Here is a 20,458-nt window from a genome sequence, read left to right on the forward strand (position 1 = left end):
AGTTATGATCTGTCCGTTCGTTCATTGACGTCTCTTTTCACTGTAATAAGTTTAGTGTCTGTGTTTTGCGACCGCACCGCAAAACCGTGCGATTAGTAGACGAAAGGACGTGCCTCTCCAATGGGAACCGAAAACATTTGATCGCAAGGTAATAGTTCAACCGATTCCTCCACAGGAAAACACGTCTGATATATTCTATACGACACTGGTGATGGCATGTGCGCCACATGACAGGAATATGTTGTCGACCCACCTAACTTGTACACTTGGCGAATGGGTAAAAAGATTCTTCTACCTTTCCCGATTTATGTTTTCTTGTGGATGTCAGTTACCTCGAATCGGACGGACGGACAGATAATAATTGTCTGAAAATAAAAAATTAAACTTTTCACTCGAGGGAAGACTGGAACCAAGGACCTCTCGTTCCGCAGCTGCTCACGCTAACCACGGGACCACGGCGCTCCTGAGCTCACACTATCCTTGATGTTGCTTATCTTGCGCATGGACTACTCAGTTTGTGTATTTTGCTTATTTTTTTCATAGTTCCACACAACTTCTTCCCTTTTCCTCGATTGATCTGTGTTCAGTTTTTCAACGCCCATCCACTGTGCCAAGTTATAATTAATCTGCGGGGGGTGCGATGGGAAGGTTCCCTTGTTAGATCATCACTATTTTAAATTAAAAATAACTGCACCTAAATAAATTGAAAAAAGCTGCAGATCCAGACAGAATAACATTTGATATTTGCCATTTTATAAATTTTCACTGTGTGCTTGTTAATCCACAGAACTTCGTGGCATGAAACCACCACCAATTCTCCACCTCGTGATATTTCAGTGCTGAATCTTCAACCCACCTTCTGAGAGAGCCACCTGTCTCACAAACCCGACACACGTGCAGCCGTGAGCCACGGTGGTGCTCACTGCGCCCGCTACACACGACACACTGCCAGCTCGTATTTCTGCACCCTACACGGTATGTCTTCAGTTACTACTGCAAGCTCATGTGCTTTGGCGCGGTCTGTGAGTATACAGCGTGTTACAAAAAGGTACGGCCAAACTTTCAGGAAACATTCCTCACATAGAAAGAAAGAAAATATGTTACGTGGACACGTGTCCGAAAAACGCTTACTTTCCGTGTTAGAGCTCATTTTATTACTTCTCTTCAAATCACATTTATCATGGACTGGAAACACACAGCAACAGAACGTACCAGCGTGACTTCAAACACTTTGTTACAGGAAATGTTCAAAATGTCCTCCGTTAGCGAGGATACATGCATCCACCCTCCGTCGCATCGAATCCCTGATGCGCTCATGCAGCCTTCCAGAATGGTGTATTGTATCACAGCCGTCCACAATACGAGCACGAAGAGTCTCTACATTTGGTACCGGGGTTGCGTAGACGAGAGCTTTCAAATGCCCCCATAAATGAAAGTCAAGAGGGTTGAGGTCAGGAGAGCGTGGAGGCCACGGAATTGGTCCGCCTCTACCAATCCGTTGGTCACCGAATCTGCTGTTGAGAAGCGTACGAACACTTCGACTGAAATGTGCAGGAGCTTCAAATGTTCAAATGTGTGTGGAATCTTATGGGACTTAACTGCTAAGGTTATCAGTCCCTAAGCTTACACACTACTTAACCTAAAGTATCCTAAGGACAATCACACACACCCATGCCCGAGGGAGAACTTGAACCTCCTCCGGGATCAGCCGCACAGTCTATGACTGCAGCGCCCAGACCGCTTGGCTAATCCCGCGCGGCTGCAGGAGCTCCATCGTGCACGAACCACATGTTGTGTCGTACTTGTAAAGGCACATGTTCCAGCAGCACAGGTAGAGTATCCCGTATGAAGTCGTGATAGCGTGCTCCATTGAGCGTAGGTAGAAGAACATGGGGCCCAATCGAGACATCACCAACAATGCCTGCCCAAATGTTCACAGAAAATCTGTGTTGATAACGTGATTGCACAACTGCGTGCGGATTCTCGCTAGCCCACACATGTTGATCGTGAAGATTTACAATTTGATCACGTTGGAATGAAGCCTCATCCGTAAAGAGAACATTTGCACTGAAATGAGGATTGACACATTGTCGGATGAACCATTCGCAGAAGTGTGCCCGTGGAGGCCAATCAGCTGCTGATAGTGCCTGCACACGCTGTACATGGTGCGGAAACAACTGGTTCTCCCGTAGCACTCTCCATACAGTGACGTGGTCAACGTTACCTTGTACAGCAGCAACTTCTCTGACGCTGATATTAAGGTTATCGTCAACTGTACGAAGAACTGCCTCGTCATTTGCCGGTGTCCTCGTCGTTCTAGGTCTTCCCCAGTCGCGAGTCATAGGCTGGAATGTTCCGTGCTCCCTAAGACGCCGATCAATTGCTTCGAACGTCTTCCTGTCGGGACACCTTCGTTCTGGAAATCTGTCTCGATACAAACGTACCGCGCCACGGCTATTGCCCCGTGCTAATCCGTACATCAAATGGGCATCTGCCAACTCCGCATTTGTAAACATTGCACTGACTGCAAAACCACGTTCGTGATGAACACTAACCTGTTGATGCTACGTACTGATGTGCTTGATGCTAGTACTGTAGAGCAATGAGTCCCATGTCAACACGAGCACCGAGGTCAACATTACCTTCCTTCAATTGGGCCAACTGGCGGTGAATCAGGGAAGTACAGTACATACTGACGAAACTAAAATGAGCTCTAAAATGGAAAGTAAGCGTTTCCGGACACATGTCCACATAACATCTTTTCTTTCTTTGTGTGTGAGGAATGTTTCCTGAAAGTTTGGCCATATGTTTTTGTAACACCCTGTAGAAGGCGGGACCGTTCCGTCGGCCAGACGGGTCACGCGGAAGGTGATATAATGTGTAGCACAGCTGGAATATAGGAAGAGGAGCAGAACTTTATTGTTACATTCCTGGAACTTTGTAAATTATCTGTTATTTTATTTCACATTCAGATTCTCGAGCCAAAGTAGTTTTAGCTTCATCTCGTATCACGGTCATTATATCTAAAATATTACAAATTTACCTTCAAGTGGCGAAATGTGTAGTACAGCCCGCAGATAAGTATAAAAATAAAAGAGACACACTGCTTAGATTTGGGAACTACTGTTTTCAGTGCATTTAATAATCTTCTCCAATTTCCTTGCATTCTTATCTGGTTTTCAGCAATTTTAGTGATATATTTAATAACTGTCCCTCGCTTCAATTTTACTGTCCATTTTCCGCATGTTTTCTTACACCGGCCAATGATATTCATCATTTGGCAATCTTTCCTTATGTCTTCACTTATTTTTATAACTTTTTTCCCGTAGTGAGCAATCTTTTTTTCCTGTTCAGTGATGCCTGCTTTTCATTTCCTGATTTCTTTCTTTGTTTGGTTATCTTTTTTCTTTATTTGGGGAACTTTTTTCTTTATTTGGAGATCTTTTCTCCTTCATGGTAGTTTTTAGGGTTCCATACCTCAGCTGGTAAAAACAGAACCCTTATAGGACTACTTGTTGCCCGTCTGTCTGTCTGTTCATCAGTCTGTTAACAAATCTTTTTCTTAGGAACGGGTGGACGTGTCACGTCAATTTTATGTCGTATAATAAAGCCGACAGACCTTCAGTGGTGTACAAAAATTGAAGCTTCTAAGTCAATGCAATCAAAAGATCAGCCCTTTATGTCATGTACTTTGATACTTGCAGACTCACTCACCAAAACCTCTGAGCTACTTCCCATTGGTTTAGAATAATTAAATTTGGCAAGAAAAGAGGTTTCATAGTACAATAAAAGGAAAAAATCTGAAAACTGTAAATTTGTAATTATGATACATAAAAAAATATTTATTTTGTCATTTGTTATGCAACATCAAACTTGAAATTAAGACAACAGAAATGGCAGACATCAAACAACGGTGATTTTATTGTTCATAAGACACGTTTTGGAATTTATCCATCACCTGATAGCCAGGAGCGAATACTACACGTACATATGGCGTTCCAAGTTGTATGTGAAACAAACGTATGCTCCTAAATATCTGACGACGGATAAATTCCAAAACATGTCGTACGACCAATAAAGTCATTCCTTGCCCGATGTCTGACATTTACCATTGTGATCCAGTCTGCCTGAATGGATAACCACTGAGTATTATCACAATGGTTGCCTGTTTCCTACATGACTTTATGTGACATTTATATTACTGAAATTAAAACATTCTCCAAAATCTTGAAATCCCTGGAACAGATATCTTGCCAGTATCGGTTTTGATAACAGGTAAAACGGTTGAGACTGTCGACAGACGAGCTGTCTATGTAAGTATTAGGTATGTACAGAACCCTCGGTGAGCGAGTCCTGGTCTTCTCCTCCCGTTTAGCAACTCCATTGCTTGTTGGCTATCTTCTCCCTAAGTTTAGTGCTCGGTTTGGTTCGTTTGGTGCAACTTTCTTATTTACATACTGCTTTTCCACTTTTAGCTATCTGCTCCCATTTCCTTGCAGACTCGTCCGCTTTTCAATAATCTAACAGTATAATTAATGACATTCTCTTTTCTGTTATTGTCTGAAAATTATTCAGTGCCCCATTTGTCTGTGTATAGAGACCTTTCACCTTGCTCTAAGGTTTTGTCTCATTTAGATGCACCAGTTCAAGTCAACTATCATTTTTACAGTAATCTCTTCACGTTCCCTAACCCTGTAACTCACTGACAAGGGAACCTCCCCATCGCACCCCCCTCAGATTTAGTTACAAGTTGGCACAGTGGATAGGCCTTGAAAAACTGAACACAGATCAATCGAGAAAACAGGAAGAAGTTGTGTGGAACTATGAAAAAAATTAGTAAAATACACAAACTGAGTAGTCCATGCACAAGAGAGGCAACATCAAGGATAGTGTGAGCTCAGGAGCGCCGTGGTCCCGTGGTTAGCGTGAGTAGCTGCGGAACTGGAGGTCCTTGGTTCAAGTCTTCCCTCGACTGAAGATTTTACTTTCAATATTTTCGCAAAGTTATGATCTGTCCGTTCGTTTATTGACGTCTCTGTTCACTGTAATAAGTTTAATGTCTGTTTTGCGTCCGCACCGCAAAACCGTGCTGTTAGTAGACGAAAGGACGTGCCTCTCCAATGGGAACCGAAAACATTTGATCGCAAGGTAATAGGTCAACCGATTCCTCCACAGGAAAACACGTCTGATATATTCTATACGACACTGGTGACGGCATGTGTGCCACATGACAGCAATATGTTGTCGACACACCTAACTTGTACACTTGGCGAATGGGTAAAAAGATTCTTCTACCTTACCCGAATTACGTTTTCTTGTGGATGTGATAATGACTCCCAAAAAAGTGATGAAAACATAAGAGTTTGTCACATAAACGTCAACAAATGAATGCAACAGTTTCACAGTCGCACAGTTTTCCTTGTGCTGTGCCAAAACATATGTTTTTAATATTTTCAAAGTTTTCTGTGCGAAGACCGTCAAATCCTGCATATGGCCAAGCAAATCTGAACATGTCCTGGAATTTTGGAGAGCGAAGTTGATTATGTGTGAGTGCCTGAACTTTGATAATTGTCAGAAAATAAAAAATTAAACTCTTCATTTGAGGGAAGACTTGAACCAAGGATCTCTCGTTCCGCAGCTGCTCACGCTGACCACGGGACCACGGCGCTCCTTAGACTCCCATTGTCCTTGATGTTGCATAACTTGCGCTTGGACTACTCAGTTTGTATATTTTACATATTTTTTCATAGTTCCTCACAACTTCTTCCTGTTTTCTCGATTGATCTGTGTTCAGCTTTTCAAGGCCTATCCACTGTGACAACTTATAACTAAATCTGAGGGGGGTGCGATGGGGAGGTTCCCTTGTAAGTATAGTCCTTGTAATAACACGCTCTCACCGTAGAAAATCAACAATCCCTGATACACCTCTCCATTCTTCTTTGCCTACTCTCGGTATGTCACTGTGGAGTCTAAGTAAACTACCTTTCTTTCTCAGCCTTCTACAATCTATCCCTCTCTGCTGCTCGAGGCACACACTAACAGTTCTGAAAGCTAGTCTGTGTGTCACTTTTATTTTAAATGTGTCTGTCGACAGTATTAAACACTTTGCCTCCAAAAGAATTCTGTCGGATAATTTCATTTCGTATCATTAATAGATCTTATTTCCGTGAAACAAATATCTGATACTTTTATCACAGCTACTCACAATGATGAGATGTTCAAAAGCGTAGTTTATAATCATGAGAACAGACACTGTTAGACTTGAATCTTCAGGTTTTGGCGGGGCAAAGACTGTTCTACTAAGTTTCGGGTCTGCAGCCGCAAGAAATCTCCTTCTTCTTCTTCTAATATTTCGGCCGTATAACGTTCAACCATCTTCAGAGTGAGTCGCAAGACTGCCGCTCCAGTGCTCGCTTCCTCCCTTTATACTCGTGTACCGCATGCGGCCACAGATGTAAATGCGCCAGAGACGTTGGTCGGCGGCAGACACGTGCATAATGCGCGAGTTGTATCTATGTCTCCGCAGTCGATCTGTGTTGGGATATCGATACATCATTGTGAGCTGCACTGTGACGACGTCTTTGCGAGTTTATTACAGCAAGTGCCGGATTCCATGATTTATCAAGATTGAAACCACTATCTCTATTAATTAAATTCGTCGTCGAGCGAATTTCGATTCCCTCCTTCACTATTCAGTCCCAAAAGGATGATCTACTTGCCAAAATTTCGACATTGTCATACAACATACTGTGACCATTATCAATACAGTGCTCTGCCACTGCCGACTTGTTAGGTTGTAAAAGCTGTGTGTACCTCCGGTGTTCTGTACATCTTTCTTGGACAGTACGAGTTGTTTGTATGTAAAAAAGGCCACATTCACATGGAATTTTGCAAACTCCAGATTTTCGGAGCAGCAAATCATCTTTGACGGAGCCCACGAGTGCAGCTGTCTTGGGTGTAGGACGAAAAATCACTTTCACTTTGTGTCTGCCGAGAATGCGTCCTATTTTTAAGATTAGATTAGATTAGATTAGATTAATACTAGTTCCATGGATCATGAATACGATATTTCGTAATGATGTGGAACGAGTCGAATTTTCCAATACATGACGTAATTAGGTTAATTTAACAACATACTTAAGTTAATATAACAACTTTATTTTTTGTGTTTTTTTGTTTTTCTTTATTTTTTATTTTTTTATTTTTTTTAATATTTTTTGTTTTTTTTCTTTTTTTTCTTAATTTATATCTAAAAATTCCTCTATGGAGTAGAAGGAGTTGTCATTCAGAAATTCTTTTAATTTCTTCTTAAATACTTGTTGGTTATCTGTCAGACTTTTGATACTATTTGGTAAGTGACCAAAGACTTTAGTGCCAGTATAATTCACCCCTTTCTGTGCCAAAGTTAGATTTAATCTTGAATAGTGAAGATCGTCCTTTCTCCTAGTATTGTAGTTATGCACACTGCTATTACTTTTGAATTGGGTTTGGTTGTTAATAACAAATTTCATAAGAGAGTATATATACTGAGAAGCTACTGTGAATATCCCTAGATCCTTAAATAAATGTCTGCAGGATGATCTTGGGTGGACTCCAGCTATTATTCTGATTACACGCTTTTGTGCAATAAATACTTTATTCCTCAGTGATGAATTACCCCAAAATATGATGCCATATGAAAGCAATGAGTGAAAATAGGCGTAGTAAGCTAATTTACTAAGATGTTTATCACCAAAATTTGCAATGACCCTTATTGCATAAGTAGCTGAACTCAAACGTTTCAGCAGATCATCAATGTGTTTCTTCCAATTTAATCTCTCATCAATGGACATACCTAAAAATTTGGAATATTCTACCTTAGCTATATGCTTCTGATTAAGGTCTATATTTATTAATGGCGTCATACCATTCACTGTACGGAACTGTATGTACTGTGTCTTATCAAAATTCAGTGAGAGTCCGTTTACAAGGAACCACTTAGTAATTTTCTGAAAGACAGTATTGACAATTTCATCAGTTAATTCTTGTTTCTCAGGTGTGATTACTATACTTGTATCATCAGCGAAGAGAACTAACTTTGCCTCTTCATGAATATAGAATGGCAAGTCATTAATATATAATAAGAACAACAAAGGACCCAAGACTGACCCTTGTGGAACCCCATTCTTGATAGTTCCCCAGTTTGAGGAATGTGCTGATCTTTGCATGTTACGAGAACTACTTATTTCAACTTTCTGCACTCTTCCAGTTAGGTACGAATTAAACCATTTGTGCACTGTCCCACTCATGCCACAATACTTGAGCTTGTCTAGCAGAATTTCATGATTTACACAATCAAAAGCCTTTGAGAGATCACAAAAAATCCCAATGGGTGGTGTTCGGTTATTCAGATCATTCAAAATTTGACTGGTGAAAGCATATATGGCATTTTCTGTTGAAAAACCTTTCTGGAAACCAAACTGACATTTTGTTAGTACTTCATTTTTACAGATATGTGAAGCTACTCTTGAATACATTACTTTCTCAAAAATTTTGGATAAAGCTGTTAGAAGGGAGATTGGACGGTAATTGTTGACATCAGATCTATCCCCCTTTTTATGCAAAGGTATAACAATAGCATATTTCAGTCTATCAGAGAAAATGCCCTGTTCCAGAGAGCTATTACACAGGTGGCTGAGAATCTTACTTATCTGTTGAGAACAAGCTTTTAGTATTTTGCTGGAAATGCCATCAATTCCATGTGAGTTTTTGCTTTTAAGCAAGTTTATTATTTTCCTAATTTCAGAGGGAGAAGTGGGTGAGATTTCAATTGTATCAAATTGCATAGGTATGGCCTCTTCCATTAACAGCCTAGCATCTTCTAATGAACACCTGGATCCTACTATATCCACAACATTTAGAAAATGATTATTAAAAATATTTTCAACTTCTGACTTTTTGTTCGTAAAGTTTTCATTTAATTTGATGGTAATACTGTCTTCCTCTGCTCTTGGTTGACCTGTTTCTCTTTTAATAATATTCCAAATTGTTTTAATTTTATTATCAGAGTTGCTGATTTCAGACATGATACACATACTCCTGGATTTTTTAATAACTTTTCTTAATATAACACAGTAGTTTTTATAATTTTTGATAGTTTCTGGGTCACTACTCTTTCTTGCTGTCAGATACATTTCCCTTTTCCGGTTACAAGATATTTTTATACCCTTAGTAAGCCATGGTTTGTTACAAGGTTTCTTACGAGTATATTTAACTATTTTCTTGGGGAAGCAGTTTTCAAATGCATTTACAGAAATGTCATGAAATAAATTATATTTTAAATTGGCATCAGGTTCACGGTACACCTCATCCCAGTCTAACTGCTGTAGGCTTTCCCTGAAATTTGCGATTGTTAAATGGTTGACTGAACGTACTACTTTGGAGGACTGTTCAGTATTGCTGAATGGAGCTATGTCATATATTGTAACTAGCTGTGCACCATGATCAGAAAGACCGTTCTCAACAGGCTGAGCATTTATCTGGTTAAACTTATCTTGGTCTATAAAGAAGTTATCTATCAGTGAGCTGCTATCCTTTACCACCCGAGTAGGAAAATCAATAACGGGTGTCAAATTGAAAGAACCGAGTAATACTTCAAAGTCATTTTTCCTATTACCCTCTTTCAGAGAATCTACATTGAAGTGCCCACAAATAATAATTTGCTTCCCCCTGTCTGACAGATAGCACAACAAGGAGTCCAAATTTTTCAGAAATAGATGAAAATTTCCTGATGGGGACCTATATACAGTTACAATTATAAATGTGCCTTTATTTAATTTAAGCTCACAGGCACATGCTTCTATATGTTTCTCTACACAAAACTTTTTTGTTTCTATACTTTTTGCACAATGATAAGAAGCCGACGCACACCGATCTGTATTTACGTGCAAATAGCTGCCACCATCCTGCCCAGACTATGAGTGTTTTCCGAACTTTGTCTCACAGAGCGCGTATTATTTCTGACGAAAGCAGTCTGCAAGATGAACTTGCCCACTTACAAAGAGTGTTTGAAGACAATAGGCACTCTTCACAACAAATACAGAGGGGGCTGAAAATGAAACCGATAGAGGCCACAAGGAAAGCAGAAGAAGATGAAGAAACCTTTAAATCGATGGCCTTCCTGCCTGTGGGTAGCCTCTCAGAAGAATAGGACGCATTCTCGGCAGACACTAAGTGAAAGTGATTTTTCGTCCTCCACCCAAGACAGCTGCACTCGTGGGCTCCGTCAAAGATGATTTGCTGCTCCGAAAATCTGGAGTTTGCAAAATTCCATGTGAATGTGGCCTTTTTTACATACAAACAACTCGTACTGTCCAAGAAAGATGTACAGAACACCGGAGGTACACACAGCTTTTACAACCTAACAAGTCGGCAGTGGCAGAGCACTGTATTGGTAATGGTCACAGTATGTTGTATGACAATGTCGAAATTTTGGCAAGTAGATCATCCTTTTGGGACTGAATAGTGAAGGAGGCAATCGAAATTCGCTCGACGACGAATTTAATTAATAGAGATAGTGGTTTCAATCTTGATAAATCATGGAATCCGGCACTTGCTGTAATAAACTCGCAAAGACGTCGTCACAGTGCAGCTCACAATGATGTATCGATATCCCAACACAGATCGACTGCGGAGTCATAGATACAACTCGCGCATTATGCACGTGTCTGCCGCCGACCAACGTCTCTGGCGCATTTACATCTGTGGCCGCATGCGCAGTCGCGCGGTACAACAGTATAAAGGGACGCAGCGAGCACTGGAGTGGCAGTCGGTAATATTAAAACGACTGACCAGGCACTGTATCACAAACGACACGCTGAGACCGGAGCAATTCGGTTTCAGGAATCACCACTCAACAACACAACAACTCCTCCGCGTCGTTGAATACATAACACACGGATACAACACATACAAGGCAACTGGGGCGGTGTTCCTGGACATCGAAAAGGCTTTCGATCGTCTATGGCACAACGGCCTGATACACAGACGCAGGGTTCCCCGACGGGCTCGTACGTCTCATACACTCATATCTCACGGACACGAGTTTCAACACCGACGTGCAGGGCAAACAATCGACACGACACGGTATCCAGGCAGCAGTACCCCAAGGAAGCATCCAAGGGCCCTTACTGTTTAACCTCTACGTTAACGACCTCGCAGCTACACACAACACGACGGTAGCAATCTACGCGGATGACACTGCCATCCTTGCGCAAGATTGAAAGCCGTCTAACATTAACTCACGACTACAGACTGCACTCAGAACGGCGGAGCTTTGGCTGGTGAAATGGCGTGTTAGAGTAAACGTCGACAAGTGCGAGGCCGTTCTGTTCACTGGAAGACCGAAGCAACTGCGCAAACATCAGCACTGCAACCCAGTAACACTACACGCACGCCCAATACGTTTCCGCGAGAAGGTCAAATACCTCGGTGTCTGGCTGGACAGGAAACTACTCTGGGGGGACCACATTCAACACGTGACCGACAAAGCTAACGCGAGGCTCAAACAACTCTACCCTATGCTTAACAGGCGTAGCACACTGAACAGGAGGGTGTCTAGGTCCATGCACATGACACTTAGGGGACTGATGACCACAGATGTTAAGTCCCATAGTGCTCAGTGCCATTATTAAAAAAAAAAAAAGCATGACACTTATTAGACCCCTCCCCTGATGACGTCCGCAGCCCCTGTCTGGGGATACGCTGCGCCCAGTCGCCTGCGCCGTCTGCAGCTCATACAAAACAAAGTACTCAAAGTCATAAGCAACGCTCCGCGCTACACGTGCACCGCGGACCTTCACCGGGAATACCGGTTAGATACCATCTTGCAGGTATTCCAAAAACTCTCCACACGACTGTACAATAACAAGAGACACTCGCGCAACCCGTTTATCCTCTCTCTGGGTAACTACGACCACAACCATAGATGGAAGCATAACAGACCAAAGACATTACTGGCTAGGAACTGAACATCTATGGTCTGCAGAACGCTAACACGACAGTACTGGCGAGCCCCTGCAACACAGTTATTACTGGAAACCCAGATGTGCGACCAGCCGAAAAACAGGCAACCGCAGGGAAACCGTACTGTACACAGCACGCAAACCAGCCACCCCCCCCCCCCCCCCTACACCGTCTGCGAGGCCGATCTATGACCGATCGCCCACTAATCTACAACGACCTTGAACTGTTGCAGGGACGCAGCAACTGCAGCAAGCGCCGCAACGAGCTGCAGCAACGACAAAGGTAACGATGCGCGATGTCTCGCACTAACACAACCACACCTTGCACGCACTGTCGCAGCTAGCAAGCCGCTACTGCCCTTACTACCCGTCCTACTGTCGCACAGGTTTTTTCCCCTTGGCTCTTGCCTTGGCACTTTTTTTCCTCTGCCCTTCCAACCGCTACCCTTCAATCGTTTTCGACCACTTCTATCTCCTGATGTGATGGACCATGTTAATGAGTAACCTTACCCAGACGCATGGACAACACCACAGCCCGCATCCTGTGACGCCTGATTCAAAAACTAACATGTTATACGGAGGTGACAGTAGAACGTTTGGTTTGGTCACCACGTCGGTGTGGGCGTGGAGGGGCCCCATCCTTATTAAAACTAGAGCGACAGTCTTGCGACTCACTCTGAAGATGGCTGAACGTTATACGGCCGAAATATTACAAGAAGAAGGAGATTTCTTGCGGCTGCACACGCGAAACTTAATGGAACACTGTTAGACTTGTACACATCAATCCACATAATTGATACGATATTATAAAAATGAGATACTGATGAACACTCTCACATGACGCCAAGATTATGAGGTGAACCCCACCAGTGCCAGCATGTGGAGCCTGTAGAGTTTGGAACCAGTAAGCTTAGTACTGGAAACAAAATTTCACTTCGGAAAAGGCACCAGTAGAGCACAAGCAGTCCAAGAGAGCCATGCTGATGTTAGAGAAGGAAGCTAAAAAAATTAAACTCGACTGCCAGTGTGAGGCAATCTACACAGGAAGAAGAATGTCGCTTTCAAAAAGTTATTGGCTACAGAAAAGTTACGAAGAAGAGGAAAAGAATTATTATTTTGCTCCATTACAAATAAAATGGTCACAGAATATCGATTAATATCTACGTGACGCAGCCTATACTCTGCGATAGGTCGTCACGGTGTTAATGGGAGGTTCCCATGCGACGGTATTAATCCAGTGCGGCAGAGGGAGGGAACTACAGAGCACGTAAACAGTTGCCGCCTGCACGGGGAAACCTACTTTGTCGTCAGCCGGCTCACTGTGTCCCCTCTCCCCGCGCAAACCACCACCACCACGACCACCACCACGACCACCACCAGCAGCAGCAGGGGGGGGCAGCCCCCGCACCGACACCGCGGGGGAGGACGGCACGGATTTCCTGCGGAACGGTTTCCGCAGCAGAGTCGCGAAGTGGTGGCACACCTGCTGTCTCACCAGCGCGAACGTGGACTCGGACGAGCGCCGCTCTCCTCCCTGAAACCCATCACACAGCCTCAGCCTTCGGCGGGTGCGGGAGAGTGACGGGGATCCGTGGCGCAGCGTGGGACGCCGTTCACGAAAGGCGAGGATGTGGGGAGCATTAGAGCTGAAGTGCAGTAGCAGGCAGACAACTCACAGAAGTGAAACACACTGGACACTACAGGTTTATTCGCAGCTACTTTTGGGGTTTCAGAAGGCAACTGCGTGAAAACTGCGAGACTTTCAGAAAAATGGACACATCACATTTGACAGAGCGTATCTAAACCAAATTACGGGTTCAATACGGGCAGTGTGTGTGGCACGCAAATGTGAATACGGTCGTCCAGCGCTCGCCCTGCACGATCCGACATTACGTTTGGGACTGCATTAACTATCCCTCCCTGCAACTCTTTCCTAGTGAGTAAATCACACAGAATTAACCAGAGGACGCCTAAGGAGGGGGTTCGTTGAATCCACAATTTTTTTATGTCCTCTGCTTTTGCCCAAGTAACTTTCATACTACATTTTCCCTCTGAGTTATTGTTTGTTGGCTATTTTATGAAACGTTAGTGTCAATATATTTTATAGAAAATTCCTGCTTTGAAAGAAAAAATAAATAAACTTATTATGGGTCCAACAACCCCCCCCCCCCTTTGGCTTCCATGCTATAGAAAATTTCCCTTACTAGGATTTCGTATTTCTCATCTCCACAACAATGTAAGTTAGTTTCTTGTTGGTTGGTATTCTTGATATTCACAACAATCGGTTTACTTTCAGAGGAAGTGATTGTTGCTGTCAGTCAGCTGTTATTTATCTTGTAAACTTGCAGTGAGTTAGTGCAGTTCCCAACAGGTAGGCCTCCAGTAACTTTGGTGTCCTACACAGCAAAAACGAAACCAAGTAAAAACGTACTGATGTTGTCAACAATGCACCAAGATAAAGGCACTGTTGGAGGAGAGAAGAATAAAACTGAGATAAATGCGTATTATAATTGCACTAAAGGTGTAATTGATACCTTTGATCAAATGGTGCTTATGTACACCTGCAAGAGGGGAACAAAGAGATGGCCTCTATTTGTACTTTACTCTCTCATCGACATTTGTGCTATCAATGCAACCACCATATTCATCCAGCAACATCCGAGATGGAATGAAAAGAAACACAACAAACGGAAATTTTATCTTCTGTAAACTGTGATGGAACTAGTGAAATTGCAGGTAGACGAAAGAAATGCCAATGCAAGAGGGTTATCTAACCACATTGTTCAATCAATGGAGACTATTCTACAAAAGAAAATCAATGAAGTGACAACAGAAGCACGTCAGCCTCCTGCAGGGAAAGGTCGGTGCCATATTTGTGTAAGAAAAGCTAAAACATAGAAGCAGAAGTACAACAGTCTAAGTAATCAAAAACAGTATTGTGGACAGTGTCATAAACATGTGTGTAACATGCATTCAGAAGAAATTGTGAAGTGTGTCTCTTGCCTTGAAGTTGAGGACTCAGAGTAGTCTATTGTATATGAACACATCTGCATTTTGTATTGTAATATGTCAATTTTTTATTCACTCAATCCAATATTTATAACAATTAACAACATTTATAAACCGAAGCCTTAGTTAAAATACATAAACCATTTTAAAAGTTGCAATTTTTCCTCAGTAAACTTATTTAATACCTGTGGGCTCGCCGAACCCCCCCTTAGGCATCCAAATTAGAAAAAAAGGCTTGGGCGTCCTAGGGTTAAGTCAGGCGACTGTGGCAGCCACTGAAAAAGAGAACAGTCATGGCGAGAAGAACGTCCGAACCGGCAACGGTGCAGTTCGGCACTACGGTATTCGTGAACATCTGAAAGAAAGTGCGGTGGAGCACTGTTGCAGAATGAAATCTCCACTGACTTGCTGTAATTCTGGCACAAGCTATTGCTGCAGCATGTCCAGGTACACCAAACTACAAACATAAAAAAAAGTTTTGCATCACTTCGGTCCCGAGAGTTCCGGAACCCGTACGGAAAATTGGAGTAGAGATCAACAAAAATATCATTTCCGCCCTTTTTATTGCTCATGAAAACCACACATTGTACGTTGTAGCACCACACAGCGAGACCTTCAGAGGTGGTGGTCCAGATTGCTGTACACACTGGTACCTCTGATACCCAGTAGCCGGTCCTCTCGGATTGATCCAGGCCTGTATCCGTCGTGGCATACTATCCACAAGTTAGTCAAGGCACTGTCAGTCCAGATTGTCCCACCCCTCGATGACAATTCTGTGTAGATTCCTCAGAGTGGTTGGCGGGTCACGTCCGTAAACAGCCCTTTTCAAATTATCCCAGGCATGTTCGATAGGGTTCATGTCTGGCCACTCTCGTCCAGCAGTGTCATTATCCTGAAGGAAGTTATTCAGAAGATGTGCACGATGGGGGTGCAAACTGTCATCCACGAAGACTAATTCCTCGCCAATACGCTGCCGATACGGTTGCACTGTCGGTCGGAGGATGGCATTCACGTACCGTACAGCCGTTACGATGCCTTCCGTGACCACCGGCAGCGTACGTCGGCCCCCCAAAACAGCAGGAAGCTCCACCTCGCTGCACTCGCTGGACAGTGCGTCTAAGGCGTTCGGCCTGACCGGGATGCCTCCAAACGCGTGTCAGACGATTGTCCGGTTGAAGGCATATGTGACACTCGTCGATGAAGAGAATGTGATGCCAATCGGGACTCTGTCCGTGGTACAATATCCACAGTTAACGTCCATCTTCAGGAGTTCTGGGAACCGGGCTGATGCAAAACTTTTTCTTAATGCATGTAGTTGCAGTTTTCTCCACAAAGAAAAAGAGTCTGTAAACTTTTGAAAAGGACACGGTACAAAACGTGTTTACTTTATGCAAATAACAAACGTGTTCCACAATCCCATATGCCCCAAACATGCACATTTTGGTAATTCCCTTTTTCAGGGGCTCTGTTACTGAAAACCAACTTCTGTGAAAAACCGTATTCTCTAGTAGCCACTGCAAGTCATTGCAAAAGTCATAATGAAGTGCACTGCCACAAGTAATGGGCACATCTAACAAGTTCAGCTAGTACGTGTCTGCAGAGAGCAAGCCACACAGTCGATTGTGCTATCTGCAGATTTCTGCTCACAGGTCGTTTATTTCTTTGGGCTTCTGTTGAATGATTCCTGCACCTGATCCACCTTCTCTGTTGACGGTTCCTGTCAGCCTTTTGCCTTCACACTACATATATCGAAAATCTCACACAATGTATTGTACCACCCTCGATTATTTTGTGTGTCGGATCTTTTACCAGATAACTGGTACGAAATCACTGAACTGTCACAACTGACTTACATTTAGCACAATCATAGTCTTAAAATGCATGCATCGCTCCATTGAACACTATTTGGATCACCTCAACCCTAGTAGTTTGCTCATCAACTACGCCACACCACATATTACGAACTGAAACTTGGAGAACTGCTCTGTCCATCGATGTGTGTCATTTTTCTGTATGGCCTGTAGTTATCCCACAGTCATCTCCTCGAACCCCAGAGGCACCCTCTAGTGTACCAGCACGTCTGTCGTGTGTGAGACGATGTGGTGTTCACACCTGACTGGAGAAACAAATACAAACGTAAAGACAATATGCAGCCACTGACATCAGTGCAGCATGCTCAGAGCAATGGGATACAACATATACAGAAAGGTTTACGGAGTACACAGAAAGTATTCGTGACCACTTCTGCTGCGTATCAACACACAGGAAGATTTTGGGGATAGACAGAAAGCATTTGTGAGCACTTCCGTTGCATATCAATATAGCCTACAGATACCATGTGTGAGAACTGTGCCACATACGAACAGGAAAATCTAAACTAGACGAACAAAGGACAGACAAAGCACAACACACAATACCGCAACGATGCCAACATAAAAGTGCTTTCTGTTGTTGTTTATTTTGTTACTAGTAGATGTGAGAAATAAAAGTTATACAAATGCGCTGTGTCTGTGCGAAAGAACAGACACCACGCAGAATCTGCAGCTGTGAAATATTATACGTAACTCGAAGGGGGATCACTGCTGTCAGTTGTAACGGGACATTTAGCGGAACCGGCGGCGGTGAGGGAAAATGTGTACCGGACCGGGATTCGAACCCGGGACCTCCCACTCACAGGCAGGTGCAGTAACCGCTGCGCCACCTGGAACACGGCGTTAATCTGACAGTACACACTACCTCGGTACGCACACTCCCACCGAGCGCCACCTATCTGCAGTCCCTGTCCACTATACTCCCATTCACTACTCAGAAATTCCCACAGGAGGTAGGACATAATTGTGCATTCGCACCGAAAAAAGGGGATCCATTGCCCAGCTAGGCTTACCAATTGTACAAATGCACAGTGCCCATTCGAAATATACAGCCACGTCCCAGAGAGCACGACAGTTACTGCACCGGCCTAGTAAGCCGGAGATCCCGGATTCGAATCCCGGTCCGGTAGGCCTACACATTTTCGCTCGTCACTGCCGATTCTGCTTAATGTCCCACTGCAGCTGACAGCAGTACCCCTCCTTCAATTTACATATAAGAAATAAAGTTTCATAAATGAAATGACTTCAAGTTAGTATACGTCGAGAAGGGTAGACACGGACATAGATGGGATTCACTGTTTCAACTTTAGGAAAAATAGCAAGTTTCATTGTCAGTGGAAATACACGTTAGGTAGGCAAAGTTGGAGGTAACACAAACGTCTATATATTTAAAAAACCACATAGTAATGCATTAATCTGTATTCTAAATTATTTCTAAGAGATGAAATTATAGACATCCCAATCATCTATTCATTTATATTTAATTGTTTATGTCCTGTGACAGGTCCAGGACAAGTCAAATGTTAGACATTACTATGAATGTTCTGTCCTTATATGATTAAAAATACATCTGCTAGTTAGATAACAGATCGTTTCAACCATAAGACTTTTACATAATTTATCAAGATTAATAGATATTTGTCTTAAGTGTATTTTCTAATCTGCAAATACATATAAATACATCATGAGTTTACTCCAGAGTTGTCAAGGGATTCATTTGACGAATGAAACCTTTGATCTGTAACAAACAACTTCAGTCTGTCGTTTAACGGCTAGCTCAGCTTTCTCTTCCAGTTTGATGCAGCCCGGTAGGCTGTTGCACCATTTTACTTCACTCAGTAGGTCCGTCTGTCGACGGAATCCGTTGTGGTTCAGGAGTCACAAATGTCAGGGTAGCTCCCCGTTTTACAATACACGCACAGTCGTTCGGTCGATAAGTTTCTAGATATTCTCCCACAAAATAAAAAGTATTATTTGTGCGGACTCGGAATGTTCAGGAGTTCTAATGTAGAGAATAATGGATGACACGTCTCTCGTTTCTGTTTGTTTCAGATTATTCTGCTAGCACATTCCCAATTTTGAATATATTTTCACTGCAGATCGAATTACCCTCGAATGACCGGAAACGGGAAACACGTATTACGCACCTGTTACACTTAGGCATCAGGGAACCACAAGTTTGTTAACGGAAGGAAGTGGGGAGGTAAAAATCGTAGAGATGAATACAATAAACAGATTCAAATCGATGTAGGGTGCGGTAGTTATTTGGAGATGAAGAAACTTGCTCAAGACAGAGTAGCACGGAGAGCTGCATCGAATTACTGTGTGGATTGAGGACCACAGCAACAACAGCAACATACTGTCTGTCCGTTACAGCTCATGTAGCACGTAAGGCCGGCATTACTCTATCAAATTTCTTTGTCAAAGATATTTGATGGTGTAATAGGGAACTTTGTCAAATGTCGTCCAATATTTGATCAAATCTAGGGCCTCGCTGTAGATTTGATCAAAGAAGTCGCTTGTCTTCTGTTCACTGCAATGTGACATGTTACCGCATGGAGCGCTAGCATCGCTGCAGCGGTCTGTCGTCTGTAGTGTTTTTATAAACATTGCGGGTAAATACAATTGGTTTGTGCCGACAACTACAAAATTAATAGAGATATATGAAGCTGATGAGGCGCTTTACAAAATTAGGCACCCTAACCTAACATCCCAACCCTCTCCTGTAGCAAGGAATCGGAGTGTTACAGTGAGCCTGTCTTCTGAAGATGTGGCAGTTCTTAAGTGAATATTGTGCTTTGTGATATGAGGATACACGTCACTGAGCACATACAGAAATGTATGCTCATCCATTCTGAAGTAATTGATGTACGACTTGACGTCTTCCACTGTAAGCTCACGTAACAAGTTTTGTCGAATGCTTTTATCGTGTTGTCGTAAAACCCACGGTTTCACCCAGGTATGTTTCCTTTTTTTTCCCGCTTCTCTTCCGCATATGCACACAGTGCAATTGTGGTACATGCAACTGCTGCGGTTAATAACAAGTTGTTGTCAGCCATCTTGAACTTTGAGGAAAAAATATGACAGTGTAATACCCCTTCTAGCGCTACGTCAAAGATCTTTGTCAAATATATTTGACGGAATATTTGATCACATCTTTGATCAAATCTTTGACAAAGAAATTTGATTGTGTAATACCGGCCTAACCCACACTTTAGCGGTAACAACCTGCGTCTGAATGTTCCGCTTTAGATTGTTCTGCAAATACTTAGGAAAACATTTTACACTGTCAAGAAACTGAAAGACAATTATCAAATTCAGGCACTCACACATAATCAATTCGCAATGAAACCACAAAAGACTATCCCCAGCACGTGCTGCACTGACAAATGACAAACTGCGGGATGGCGACGCCTTCTAGAGCTGCACTCTGCTGCCACGGTCGACGGCGCACTTGCGGCCGAGCAGAGGAACACAGTCGACGGTCGAGATGACGACGTCGACTCAGATAGGCCGCCGACGTATTAAATATCTCGGGCAGAATTAATGTGAATGTTACGGCAGTTATTCGTCGAG

At 43.0% G+C, this 20,458-nt stretch overlaps 1 protein-coding gene across 1 annotated transcript in view; it reads right to left on the minus strand.

Moving 5' to 3' along the window:
- The window catches only part of LOC124552657 (tyrosine-protein kinase Fer-like), a 627,186-nt gene that overhangs the window by 99,050 nt on the left and 507,678 nt on the right, over positions 1–20,458 (minus strand). The window contains exon 7 of the mRNA XM_047126982.1: positions 13,303–13,536. Coding sequence (XP_046982938.1) covers positions 13,303–13,536 — 234 coding nt within the window. The remainder of the gene's footprint in view (positions 1–13,302; positions 13,537–20,458) is intronic.

The sequence above is a fragment of the Schistocerca americana genome, chromosome 10 (genome assembly GCF_021461395.2).
Source record: "Schistocerca americana isolate TAMUIC-IGC-003095 chromosome 10, iqSchAmer2.1, whole genome shotgun sequence".
In the NCBI taxonomy this organism is placed as follows: Eukaryota; Metazoa; Arthropoda; class Insecta; order Orthoptera; family Acrididae; genus Schistocerca; species Schistocerca americana.